At 38.4% G+C, this 14,108-nt stretch overlaps 1 protein-coding gene across 15 annotated transcripts in view; it reads left to right on the top strand.

Annotated features, from left to right (window-relative positions):
* CADPS2 (calcium dependent secretion activator 2) overlaps positions 1-14,108 on the top strand; it is a 506,725-nt gene that overhangs the window by 409,945 nt on the left and 82,672 nt on the right. For 7 of the 15 annotated variants that reach the window (XM_028104877.2, XM_028104888.2, XM_028104879.2 and 4 more), the window contains 2 exons: positions 9,876-9,979; positions 11,844-11,852. In XM_028104877.2, the coding sequence (XP_027960678.1) occupies positions 9,876-9,979; positions 11,844-11,852 (113 nt within the window). Of the gene's footprint in view, positions 1-9,875; positions 9,987-11,843; positions 11,853-14,108 lie in introns of all 15 variants that reach the window. The other 8 variants (XM_028104882.2, XM_028104880.2, XM_028104885.2 and 5 more) reach the window with 2 other exon arrangements.

Here is a 14,108-nt window from a genome sequence, read left to right as displayed (position 1 = left end):
AACTTTTTTAAAAGAAGGACTTATTTAGTGGGGGAAAAAAAAAAAAACTGAATCATTCTCTGATAGAAACATGGTCTCCAGAGCCATCAGAAACTTCACTGTAATGAAGTCAGTGTCAACCACCGTGGATTTAGTATTTCTCTTTATTGTAAGTATCCCCAACTCATGTTTTTACCTTTTCACTTCCTTGATGATTTTTCGAAGCTTATCTGGTATCTGTTTGAGTTGAAGCAAAATTGCTTTAACTTTCTTATAAAACATGACATGTGCCATTTTAGTTACTTCATTTTCTACATAGAATTGTCAGCTAACCATCTACACTTGGACAAAAATACTTAGCCCCCTCTGAACTGATGCCTTGAAAGCTCCATGAATCATATTGATTCACAGTTGCAAGAGGAAAAAGGTTCATAAAAATAAGATAAGGTAACCACACAAAAGAGTGCATCAGGAGTTACTTAATTGAATATATCCCATATTCCCCAGGATCTGGAAAATATATATATTCTTCCAAAAGCTTCCCTTTGATGAATATTTGTCTTCTGTAGGAATTTTCAGTGAGAACATAAGCACCTCCTGAAAAAACAAAGCATTTATGTAATGTCTCCTTTGGCATGCCCCTTACTGGGACGTATTCCCTCAGCTGTGATCTATAACACTCTGAACAGCTCTTGCTGGAATCTTGTCTCCTTCCTCTGAAGATGCATAGAAATCTCATTATGAGTGTTCAACACCTGTTCCCTAAAAGGTCCCAGAAAGGATGTCCACTCACTTGACAATGTGTCATGTATTTGTTGTGTGTGTCTGTGTGTGTGGGTGGGTGGTTTGGGTTTGTTGTTGTTTTGTTTTTTTTTTTTACTTGTATGTGGAATGCAATGCACAGATAAATGCAGTTTTGACATAGCAAGTTTTCTTTCTTGAGCAGTTTGGTAGAATTTATCCTCCTCCAAATCCAAAGTTTGAAACCAACTGATTGGTGACCTTTTCATTTATTTACTAACATGTGTCAACAGGTAAACCAAGTGACATAGAGCAGTGTGGCTTCTGCAGCAGCTTGTTAATCTGAGTAGTTTAGATGTATTCAAAAGTCTTTTACAATTGGACAAAACCAGAGTAATGCAAACTGACAGATTTTACCTCTTTATTTCTCAACAGAGTTTGTACGTACTCAGAGCCTGGACAGATGAATAGTTTTAGAAACTAGAGTTCATTACTTAGGGGCCATAAATAAGTGGCCATATAGCTGCAAGCACTAAATGAAAAGGCCTAATCAGTGTTTGTAATGCCAGATTTTTTTTATTTCAGAAAAACCTGTAAAATATCCCTGAGGCATTTTATATACACACACTTTCATAGTGGCCAGCAAACCCAGGATGTTAAAACTGTAGAAATATTCAAGATATCACTAAGCCCAACCCTCCTCTCTACACCTGTCCAACAAGGAGACATTGTCCAAATCTGAGCATCAAATATCACTACTAATGCATTAGTTGGCTGCCCTAACACATCTTTCTTCTATGTCAAAGGAAACAGAGATACATATAGACATCAAGATCTTGGACTCATTCCTTAGCACCCAACATTACAAATCTTTTCAAAGTATATCTTTCATATTGTTTTCTTTCCTTCTCCTTCAGCTTGCCTCCCAGCTGGGCAGCCTCTACAGTCCCTTTCACCCTCCTGTTGCCCTTTTCCTAACATCTTCATCCCCACTACCTCATGAGATCCTGCCTTGCCTGACTCCCATTGTTTATGACAGACCTTCTCCTTGAGAATGAAAGAGAGTTTAAGGGGCAGGAGGAGAATGAGAGTATGGAGGTGTGATGGTACTTTGGTGCATGGATATAACAAATGACCATGGAAAGGCTGTTTTAAGTAAATGTAGTTAGAAGACAAGAAGAATTAGGCCTGGAATTTAAGATTCTATAGACCTTAATTATGTGATAATTTAGTATTGGCCTGGTTATTTATTATTATATATTAAAACTATTATTCTGATGGCTTTCAATTTCTGAATCTGAATTATATTGAGAGGAAATGTACAATGTATGTATAAAGAACAGTAATACCAAGGAGACCATTTATCAGTTTCAGCTGCTGAATATATATCAGCATGAGGTGTGTGTGTGTGTGTGTGTGTGTGTGTGTGTGTGTGTGTGTGTGTGTGTGTGTGTGTGTGTGTGTATGATATAGAGGATGTGTAGATATATATCAGGGCTAAAGACCAGGCTTTAGGAAAACCCCTGTTATACAGTTAGCAGGTAGAATTGCCAGTGGAAAATTTTTATGCTGTCATTAGAATCCTGCAGCAAGGGGGGGAAATCGGAGGGGGAGACCAACCATGAGAGGTGATGGACTCTGAAAAACAAACTGAGGGTTCTAGAGGGGAGGGGGGTGGGGGGATGGGTTAGCCTGGTGATGGGTATTAAAGAGGGCACGTTCTGCGTGGAGCACTGGGTGTTATGCACAAACAATGAATCATGGAACACTACATCCAGAACTAATGATGTATGGTGATTAACAGAACAATAAAAAATTTAAAAAAAAATCCTGCGGCATATTTCCAGCCACAGCCAACCAGAGCTAGCTAAATATCCATTGTAGAGAGTTTTCTTCTCTCTCAAGCCTTCATAGTCCTTGCAGCCAGCAACACTATAATGATTTTTTTTTTTCCTATGAGATCTTGGATCTTCCTGATTCACAGACTTGAGAGCTAGGGTCTCAGTAGTTAAAAGGACAACTTTAATGAAACTCAAACCAAGGTGTCTGTGTTTCTCCACTCTTATAAAATCACAACAGTTGTCTGTGACAACTGTTAAAGTACATATTAAAGCCTACTGATATTTGTCTAATTCTATCACCATCATCCCTTATTTTAAGATCTTAAGAGGAGACTGTGTCTCCATATTCCTCCTAAAGAAAGTCTCACAAAGCATCACTGACATTTATCTCACGTATGTATCTGGCCTTTTATGGCCCATTACTCCTGGATCTCCACTTGTTCTTGGCTTCTGCAGACTGTTCAGTTTGGGTCCAGTCTGGCTGCTATTGGCCTATATATTCCAGTGGCCAATTCTTCTTTGTTCCACAGTTGACCATTTGCTTAAAAATGAATTTATTGGTGGGCAAGATAATGCAGGTAAAGTAGTTAATGTGACCGTCACCACAGGACAATTATTCCGAAGTACTACATCATTAGCATGGTTAATTCCAAAGAGGTATTACCTGGAACTTTGTTTTAAATGACAGTGTCATTAAATGATTTGGTCCCAAAGGGGTGCTAGGAATTAGCAGGCCACAGACCTATTTGTTTTCAAACTTCTGTGTTATTAGTATTCTCACAGATCTTAAACAGTTGTACAGAGGCCATAACATACTAGATATTTTCATTCACACAGAATTGTTCAAATATGCACACTATGGTATCTGGAATGTCATTACAGAAAAGTAAAACGTGTTCAGATTCTACAGAAAAAGTCCCCTTTCTCTCCTAAAATGAAGTTTATACAAGGGGTCAGATAAAGGAGGAAATAATCTGAAGTTTCAACAGGTCACCCTTGTATTTAAACTCATTTTTCATAGACCCTAGTAGTTCTCAGAGTGCATTCCCCAGACCAGCATCATTGGCATTTCCCTGGAACTTGTTAGGTGAATTCTTGGGTCCTAAACAAGACCTACTGAATCTGAAACTCCAAGAGCGATGCCAGGCAATCTGTGTTTTAACAAGCTTTCCAGGAGGTTCTGGTGCCTGCTGAAGTTGAGAACCACAGATCTTACCACTGGATGACCTTTGGGATTCCAAGTAAAAGAAATCAGATGTCGTACCCTTGGCCCAACTTTCTTGATCTTTTAAACCTGGCAAGGCAAAGCTTCACTGCTTGGGTCTCAGTGTATCCCAGGCGAATGCTTCCGTGTTGCTGATCTCCCTACTCCTTCCAAGCTGTGGTCCTTTGTCTCCTTTCCCTACAGAGTGTTCATGTTTGCCTTCCCTCATGCTCTTTCCTCTTTTTCTTTCCCTCAGGACCCACAGGACCTGTTGCTCCTCCTTAAGTCTTACAAGTTTCTCACCTCAGTTCCCTCCTGAGTGTCAGGGCTTTCTCCTCATCTCTCTGATTGATAATCTTTAGAGGAAGGGAGAGCAACAGAAGAGTGTGTTTCTTTTTGTTTTCTTCAGACAGAAGGAAGAGAAAGGTGGGAGCCTTCACTATTAGACTGCTGCTAGCTTTCTCTAATCTAAGGTTTCTGACCTCAAACACATTACCCATTAAAAGAAACATTTCTTTCTGAAGATCTCCATGTTATCCGTGAGCAATTTAAAACCTTCCTATTGACATATCTTTGATCCTATTTCATGCAAGATAATAATGCAGTTCTTGCATATTGAATGCATTTAATTCACTCTCCATCAGAGCTTTATAGCAGAACTTCCTCATATTTAACAAAAACAGATGATACGTAGCTATCTTATACGTAGCTAACCTTATAATCTGGTTAGGGAGAAAGATACAGATACAGAAATTCTTGGAGGCAGAAATATTACCTTATTCATCATTGTATCCCTTTAGTTGTTAGTACAGTACCTTTCAGGCAATAAATGTTTGTTGAGTCAAATTCAGGGTCACAAAATCGGGATGTTGAAGAACCAAGCAAGAAATCTTAGTGCATATACAGGAATTACTTTTTGATGCACTCTAGCTGGTTATCATGACCTAGATGCAAGGAAGAGGAATATTATGATGGTGTTATTGCCATGGTCCTTCAATTCACCATCTTAAATTCTCTCCCCCACTGGAATTTTCAAACTTTTTTTTATTATTATTATCGAATTCTATTTTTTGTTTAGTTGCAAGTATAGATATGAGTTTGTAAGACTTAAGGTCAAAACCTTACAAATTTTTCCGTATCCTATATGGAAAAAAAAGGACTGAAATTATCTTATTGGTCTTTTTCCCAGGTCCTCTCACAACCTTCACTCTGAGCATTACTGTGTATCCGCCACTGGAGTTTTTGATGGGAAATAGCTGGAGGGGAGGCAGCTGGGGAGAATGTGCTGGAAGTATGCAATGGGGGAGCAGAATTAAAACCTACCAGAGCAAAACAGCCAAGCTGTCTTCTTAATGTCTCCCCACCTCCCTACCTTTTCTCCAGTGAGACCTCTTCTTAAATGTACAGAGGTATAATTAAAAGGAATATCTTTGAACAGCCAGGGAGTATTATTGTAAAAAAGTAAAAATGTTCCAAAATGAGGAAAGATCATACCTAAGATCAGTGCATTGAAAGTCATGAAGAAACCTCGCCACTCTGGGCATATTCATTTTAAATGTTATTATTTGAAATGTATTACAACCCTCAGCAACTTGGTGTGAAGCTTGAAGAATATAGAGATATCTGTAATACCTTGAAAAATGTTACAAAAAGTGAAAGTGAACATTTTGAGGAGGAATTCTCAAATATTCAGTGTTCAGATTTTTAATGGGGTTGTTGATAACCTTGTTATCTACTAGAGTTCTGACTATAAAATGCATTTAACTTCTTGGCGATAGTCAAATGAGTGACAGCCAGAGATGGCATACACAGCGTACTTGATAAGATGCTATTTATTTAAAGTATTAGAGTGGCCATTATGTTCAAGTACAAAGTTCTCTCAATAAATTTAGTCTAGGAAAAATAAAATGTTTTAGACTGTTTTTAAGTTTCAGTAGAACACAGCGTACTCTCAGAGCTTTATTTAAGGTAGTGTCAAATATAAAAGCTGGTTTTGACATATTCACTCGTAAACAGAAATAAGTTTTCAGGTTGTTTCTGTGATTATTCTCCATTATTGCATACTTATTGGTAAGGATATGGTGACTTTAAAAACTCTTGAAACTTTCAGCCATTTCAGAAGTTTCTATTGAGTATGTACGGTCAGTTTAGTGTGTGTATATGTGTGTGTTATTCAGAGAATTGAAAATGAAAAAGAATTCAAGTCTTTGCATTATTGCCTCTTACCTGGCATCAGAGGTAAGATTTTAATCCTATCTCAAGTGCCCTGTATGAACTTGGACACCTCCTTTAACCTCTCCAAGAACTCTTTTTCCTAATCTGGAAATAGGGGCCATAATTATCTAACTTGCAGAATGGTTGTAAGGATTCAGTAAATAATGTAACTAAAGTTGGTAGGAAAAATAATTTCTTTTGTGATAAAAACAAATATTGTTGTCTTTCTATTTCCTTATGAAAAACACATGATCTAAACATAGAAATATGTTTAAGCAATATAATCCAATGTCGAGAAAGCACAACATTTATATTTATAGGAAGCATAGAATTTATTAGCTAGAAAGAATTGTAGAGATTATAAGGTTCAGTGACTTCCTAGCATTTGTTTGGCTTATGACCACTTTGAGAATGTGAGAGTTATGATCCTTCTTGCCCCCAAATGCCTCTCTACACAGAAATTAGCATATAATTTTAAGGATACACCCTAAAACCTATTCCTAATCTCTAAGTCCCTTGGGTCAAGAATTCTCAATTTAATTCACCACTTTGAATCTAAAGATGGAAAAATTAAGGAATATAAGTGAAATATAAGTGATATGCTCTTGAGAATTAAAAATTATTTTGAGAACTCTTTTTTTTTTTTTTTTTTAATTATATCTACCTGACAGAGAGAGACACAGCGAGAGAGGGAACACAAGCAGGGGGAGTGGGAGAGGGAGAAGCAGGCTTCCCGCGGAGCAGGGAGCCCGATGTGGGGCTCGATCCCAGGACCCTGGGATCATGACCTGAGCCAAAGGCAGATGCCCAACGATGGAGCCACCCAGGCACCCCGAGAACTCTTACAAAGAAGTCATTCTCTTACACTTTAAGAATACAGCCTTCATCAGTTTTTTGAGCATTGTTCTCAGACTGCAACTGCATTTCATTTGTGGACTTGCTGACTAGTCCACCTTTGGCGCATGTTAATGACAAGAGCTCTTTGCAGTCGCAGACAAGTTAATTGAAATAATTTGGGTACTGATTTTACTTTTAACACACTTTTTCCCAAAAAATTGTGTTCTTGCATTGTCAGTAAACATTCATTAGGTACCTGTGATACTGAGAGCACAAGATAATGAGACCCAGTTTCTGACTTTGATTTGGGCACAGTCGAGTAATAGGCTCACAAGCCCATAAGAGGGGAGCCCAGAGAGAGGAGCAATTCATTCAGCCCCAGAACTTTGAGAAGGTCCCACATTTAAGGTAACATTCAAGTTGTATCTTCAATGATGAGTAGGAGTTTTCTAGGCAGAGAATCCAAATATCTTAACTCCCTGTGTGTGCAGATTTTGCAATGCTTATCTTTTTAGTTTAGAATAATTAATACATATATGGAAATTAGTCCTAAAAAAATGGAATGTCCCTGTGTGTGCAGATTTTGCAATGCTTATCTTTTTAGTTTAGAATAATTAATACATATATGGAAATTAGTCCTAAAAAAATGGAATGTCCCACTGAATGTCCCATTCCCTAGTTTCATCAACTGTGCACCCTCATTCCCTGAGCCACACAGTCTCCCAACCTCAGGGTCATTCTCCTCTATGGCCTGCAATTTCTAGTTACTCACAAGGGCTTGCAAATTCTTCAGAGCATCCCTGCACCTTCCTATTCTGTTCCCATTACCATCTTCCCATAGTTCTCTATTTTACTAGACCTGACCTAGGTTGCACAACCTCACCAATCCTTTTTCCTACACAAGCACAAATACATTTTCCTAAAATTAATTTAATCTGAAGCCTTGCAAAGAAACACTTGCTCTCAGTTATACATAGGACTTGGTTATCTAGTATGCTTATTATCTTACTTAAAGCCTGCCACAATCTGACCTCAGGCTCATCACCCATTATTCTCCAGCATGTTTGTACTCCAGCCAGGCAAGGGCAGGGCAGAGATGGTAAGAGCCCACATTAAGCTCAGGTCTCACCTTCTCCACTTGCTAGCTGTTGCACTTGATCTCTCCAAGCTTGTTTCCTTATCTGTAAGTTATATGGACAAATAACCAAGCAACTTAAAGCTGTTGGGGAAATTAGTGTGTGTGATGATGCATGGAAAGTGCCTGGGGCTGTGCCTGACACATTAATTGGCTCTCAGTAAATGGTAATAACATTTGTAATCATCATCATCATCACCTTCCTCTGAAGTGCACCACATCTCTGTCACACAGTCCTTTCCAAAAACCCATCCTCTACTTACCCAGGTCATTTGTTATTCCTTTATGACCTGCTTCCGGTCCTACTTACCTTCCTGCTGATTCCTCCCCCGAAACCCACCCTCTCTCACGTCTCCTACATTCCTGCTATGTTTGCTCTACACTGTTTCCAAACTTTTCTTAAAGATCTTGTGTTTCTCACCAGACTTCAGTAGTTAGAGCTGCCCCAAAATGGAGTAGACTGTCTTGCAGAGTCATGAGCCTCCTTGACCTCACTCTCTTTTGAGGATGTTGAAGTGATCATGAAACAGATGGAAGATTGGATAGTTGACATCTAAGGATCCTTTCAGTAGTGATTTTTGGAGTCTGAGTTGTTTAAGATCAGGGGCATGGCTTATACCTCCTCCTACTTCTCACAGTTAAGAACATTGTAGGTACACTCAATTACGTGGTGTTTGGCAAATTGGTTTTCTGCTCTTGATCCCTGTCGCAGACAAGCAGTGGCTTTTCATCCTGCAGGGAAGTTTGGGAGGATGAGTGCTGGGTTGGGGGCTGGAAACCCCTGTGTTTATCACACTGTGACCTATAGTAAACTTACAGTAAATGTTTAATGAACAAGCACCAGCCATAAGCAATGTTTCACTCCATCATTGTATATATTCCTTGGAAACAAGCAAATGGAAGAGTAGCCTCCAGATTTAAGGCTGAAGTTTTAGGAAGAAGTTGAAGGAAAAGGTCCATTGCCAAAAAACAGAGCTCCTTAGGTTCCACAGAAAAAAGCTCTTTTTCTGAAAATTTTATTTCCCTTCCTTACAACCTCCTTCCTGGGACAAAGAGAGGGTCCATGAATATAAGACAGTGTTTATCTTCAGTGTCCTTTTTGCAAACTCTGTTCTTCACATTCAGTTTTGAAACGGTTTCATTACACAGGGCACCTCTAATGTCTGCCAGTTTGTTTTATCTCTAAAATCAACTGCTTTTCCTTCTCTGTTGCTGAATTTCAGGTAGCTGCACTTAATCTCATTGTGGCCTGGCCTTTTTATACCAGTTTGCCTTGATGCTGAAAGAGCCTTCAGCTTTAAAGAATGCCTCCCCTCCCCTCTCCAGTTAGAGGAGGGGAGAGGGTGACATAATGGTGGGTAGGGAAGGAGGGGAGGAAATCAGTTCATCGAAGGCTGTCAGAGTGTTTTAAGTGACTTTTTACTTCTTGAATTTAAGATCAACATAAACTATATAGACATTTCAGGCTGAGAATTTAAGTAGCAACAAAAAAGAATAGTTTTTGCTAATGTCAGGAATGACTCATCTGGTAAGAATGGTATTGTATTGGTAATACAATACAGAGAGAAGGAAAAGACTGTGGTATCTGCTCTCTTTGTGTTTCTGACCTTGAGGAGGACTATAACTTGTTTGTTGCAGAAGTTGAGCATCTAATGTGCTGATGCATCTGTTAGTTCTTATATATTAAATGGCACAACACTTGCAGTTCCCTGTAATTGCTTTGTGGGTGAAATGTTTGCTGCAATCTGATGAACTGTTTTTTTTTTTTTTTAAAGAATGTATTTATTTGTATTGTTTGCATCTCTTATTTCTCAAAACTGTGCTTTCTATTCTATTTCAACACCCTGGTCTCCTCATTGCAAATTGGAATATGTTTGGCTTTTCATTTTCAAGGTAACATTATTATGATTTCTTTTTAACATAGAGACCATGAACCAGGCACCTCCTGCTAGAAAGCTGGAAGAGGTTCTTCATCTAGCAGAGCTCTGCATAGAAGTCTTACAGCAGAATGAAGAGCATCATGCAGAGGTGATGACTTCCTTTAACTGTCCTATAGAGCTCCATGTAATGCTTTGCCATAGTGGGAAGAGCACTGAAGAAGGGGCCTGCCCATATACTTTGATAGGCATCTGGCCATTTACCTGTAAAAAACTGAGAACATATGTGCATTTCCTGGATACGCAATTACTATATGTTACAAAGGGGTTGTCTATGTATATGATTTATTATCTATTCCTGACAGTAGTCACGGAACATGGGAGAGCTTATGGGATCTGCCAAAGATGTACAAGTAGTAAGAAGCAAAGCTCGAGCACAAACCCCATCTCATGATGTCAGATTGCTTGCTTCTCCCCCTCATGCCATGATTGCTTTACTTTAGAAATGTAAATCAGTGTGCAAAAGGAAAAGTTGCGATCAACTATAACAAAATCAAATAGAAGACATTCATAACTGTATGACTGAGAACTAGTCTTTTATTCTTACCATCAAACTTTTCTTTAAATTTTCAATAAGCCTGCATTTTTTATAGTTTTCTAAAGTTTTAATTATATATTAACATTCACCCTATAGAGTAGTATTTCACCAGGCCAACTGCTTATTCTAAGACTTACAAGTCTTTCTAATAGTCCTTCTAAAACTCTTTCTTTCTTTCTTTCTTTTTTAAGATTTTATTTATTTATTTGACAGAGACACAGAGAGTGAGCACAAGCAGGGGGCGTGGGAGAAGCAGGCTTCCCACGGAGCAGGGAGCCCGATGCGGGGCTCAATCCCAGGACCCTGGGATCATGACCTGAGCTGAAGGCAGACGCTTAATGGCTGAGCCACCCAGGCGCCCCATCTAAAACTCTTTCTAATAATCATGAGTTTATTAAAAAAAAAAAAAAAAGTTTTAGGACTTTGGTGGGGAGTGCTTGCTTCGGCAGCACATAGCTAGGATTGGAATGAATTGGGTGGGGAAAATATATGGAATTAAATAAATATAACAAATTTCAGTGCTCTAACAGTACTTTTTTTTCCTGAAGAAGCACATGAAATGGGCAAGAATTTTTTTGAAAGCCCAGATACTTAAGAATTTATAGAATATTTATTTGTAATGAAGCCAATTTCTCAAAAATATAAGAAACTATAGGAAGTACATTGTAAGCAAATTCTTAAAAGAGTGTTCATGAAACCTTACTATAGGTAACTAAGATTTATTGTATCTAGTTATAAATATGATCATTCAAAACATCTGCTTTTAGCTCACACTATGGAATCTAGTTTTTACCTTGCATCTGTCATGTGTGAACTTGTTATGGATGTTGTATTTTAAACTGAAGAAACAGCTGCTTCAGTAATTTGAAATGAATCCCCATGAGGATCTTTTCTAAGCTGGTACTACTGCTATGTTATGATGAAAATGATTATATGATAAAATATATGTATGTGTTGTCTTTGTCTTTTGTTAAAAGGCATTATCATCAGAGTATTACATCTTTTTAATTAAAAACTATTTCTGATTGGATATTCAATTGCAGTATATTTCACCTAAACAGGTACATCTAATATTCCCATACATTTCACAGAAATACTATTTAATTTTCCTGCCCTCATAAGGAAAATAATTACTTTCCTGTCTTTTAAATACAGTTATTAAATGTTGTCTATTCCATGCAATCACTAAATGCTTATTAAAGATAATGTATCCCAACACAATTAAAATGTAAATAATATTTTCTAATCCATAAAAATATGGTTGACTTTATTGAACAGAGAAAAATCATAACTCATAAATATCATTCTACTATATGCTGAAATATAGAACCAGTATAATGACCTCTTTTTAAAAATGCTTTGTAACACTATGGCATTTTCCATTCCCCAATGCTTCCAAATTCTTGGAATCCATCAGGGAAGAGAGGTGAGTAAAACTGTTTCCACTATTTTTCTAGCATGGAATAACTCTCTTAGTGAAGGTAAGATAGAACCCACTTTGATTATAGTTAATTTTAAAGCCAACCTAGTTCTCCTTCCAATTAAAGACTGTTTCTTGGAATGGGCTTACAGTTGTAGTGTTTTGGTAAATGCCTCTTATTAATAATTGCATGCACAATTAAGGCCAGCTGAAAGGATTTTGATAATTAGGTTTTATCTCCTCTTTTTTTTGCCTTTTTCTTTTTTTTAAGATTTTTGTTTTATTTTTTAAGTGATCTCTACACCCAAATTTACAACCCCGAAATCAAGAGTCACATGCTCTACTGACTGAGCCAGCCACATGCCCTGCCCTTTTCTTTTTTTAATCAGAAGATCCAACTTTTTCTCTGAACAATACTGGGGAGTGAATTGGTCTGATTCTAAAGTCATTTCCAGAGTGAATTAGGAGACTGAACTCTTCACTGATCTTTATTCTGCTGGATGTTCAAGCTGGGGTCTCTGTACTCCATGAGCAAGTACCTGGCTCGGCTCCCTTAGAGGTCAGTCCATCTACCTCCCAGAGCCCTCCCTTTGGCTCCTGTGCAGGCTTCTCTTACTCTCATTCTACCCCTCTCACAGTGGCAGTTTACTCTCAGGGCTAAGAGGTTGTTTTGATCTAGCAGTTTCCCAATCAAGCAGTTTTTGTGTCCTTCACATTTTTGACAGTGACTGGCTTACAAGACAGTCCTCCCTTCTCTTGGATGGCCTCTCAACCTCTTCTCTCAGGCTTTTTTCTGATTTGTTTTCTCTTTTAAAAGATAGCTTTAAGATTCTTTCCAGAAAATCCTTAAGGCTGTGTCCACATTCCAGAGTAGACTGTGCCTGACCAGAAACTTAGGCAAACCAATCTTTGTACTGTCCATCCAAAGCCCCTCACTTTGTCAGTGGCGAGACGTCCCAGATGCTGATGAGAAAGCCTTGGGCTCTCACCAGCACAACGTCTCCACATAACACCATTTGACTGATAAGAAAAGGTCCCAGAAAGGTTGAGCAACTTGCCACATGTGCACAGGTGGTAAGTGACAGGACTCCAGACCTGGGCGTTTTGCAGTGAACCACATTGTTATTTCTCTTTCAATAGAGGGGTGCAATGGTTGTCCGACCCTGGTTCTGCTGCCAAGTTTCATACCGGGCATCATAGCAGGGATGTAAACACAGAGTTATGGTGCAATCCTGGAGATGTCCCTTTCCATTCATTCTCTTCCTTTCCTTGCTGACTGGTGTATCCTAGGACCCTGCCTAAGGGGATGGAGTCCTGAAAATATCAGGAGAGGGGCCAAAGGAAGAAACAGGATCATACAAACACAGCTCAAGTTGCTACTTTGTTGGGTATTATTACAGCAGAGTCTTGTTTTAAGGTCCCTAAAATAGTCTAAATGTAATATTGTCCACCATGTCGGTGACAGTGTAAGCAAAAAGGATGTTTGGCAGTAATTTGGTATTTGCAGCATAGACCTCTCAGTTCACTGCACATAGCTGATTCATCTATCACTTCAGCTGCCTGTGCGTCAGGCTCCTCCAGCAACAGAGGTAGGACAGGAAAGGAGTTCAGTGTGGGCACACATATTTGCACATATGCTCACACACATGAACATCAGTATCTGAACCAAATTATGTTTCTGGATGGATTCTAACATGAAGAGAAAGGATATTTGATATTTTTTCCCATTTGTTTTGCTTTTGCTTCTTTGTGACCTTGCTCTTCTCACTAGTGTGCACATCTAAAGAACATCTTAAAGTCTGGTTATTCGTTCACGAACAAGATCTGTTTACTACCTACTACTAAATTACAGTAATCTCAACAATTGGATTGTATTAATTACATAGCATTTATATCTAGATAGCCAGTGAGATAAACCAACATTTTTTAGGGTGGTTTTAGGTTTAGGGTTAGATTAGCCTCTGGTCCAACAAATGTCCCTCAGTATGGAAGAAGATGATCAGCAGGTGGTTTAGAGATGGTAGAGTTATACAGGCAAAATTCCATTGGCAGCAGTGACTCTCAAATGAGCTTCCATGGGCATAAGTATCCTACCAAAAATGTTTGTTAATTATTTTGTAATTTTTAATACTATAATATATACAATAATATATAACAATAGGGGTAGTGTTTTACTCTGACATACGCTTTGAAGTATTTTCAGTTTATCATCACAGTCGGTTACTTCAATATTTATATTCCTGTATGAACCCAACTAGGGAG

This window comes from Eumetopias jubatus, unplaced genomic scaffold, assembly GCF_037043125.1.
Source record: "Eumetopias jubatus isolate StellerSeaLion01/CBP00866 unplaced genomic scaffold, mEumJub1_p1.0 scaffold_14, whole genome shotgun sequence".
In the NCBI taxonomy this organism is placed as follows: Eukaryota; Metazoa; Chordata; class Mammalia; order Carnivora; family Otariidae; genus Eumetopias; species Eumetopias jubatus.
Note: the sequence above shows the minus strand (reverse complement) of the source record. Positions and strands in the feature narration are given on the sequence as shown.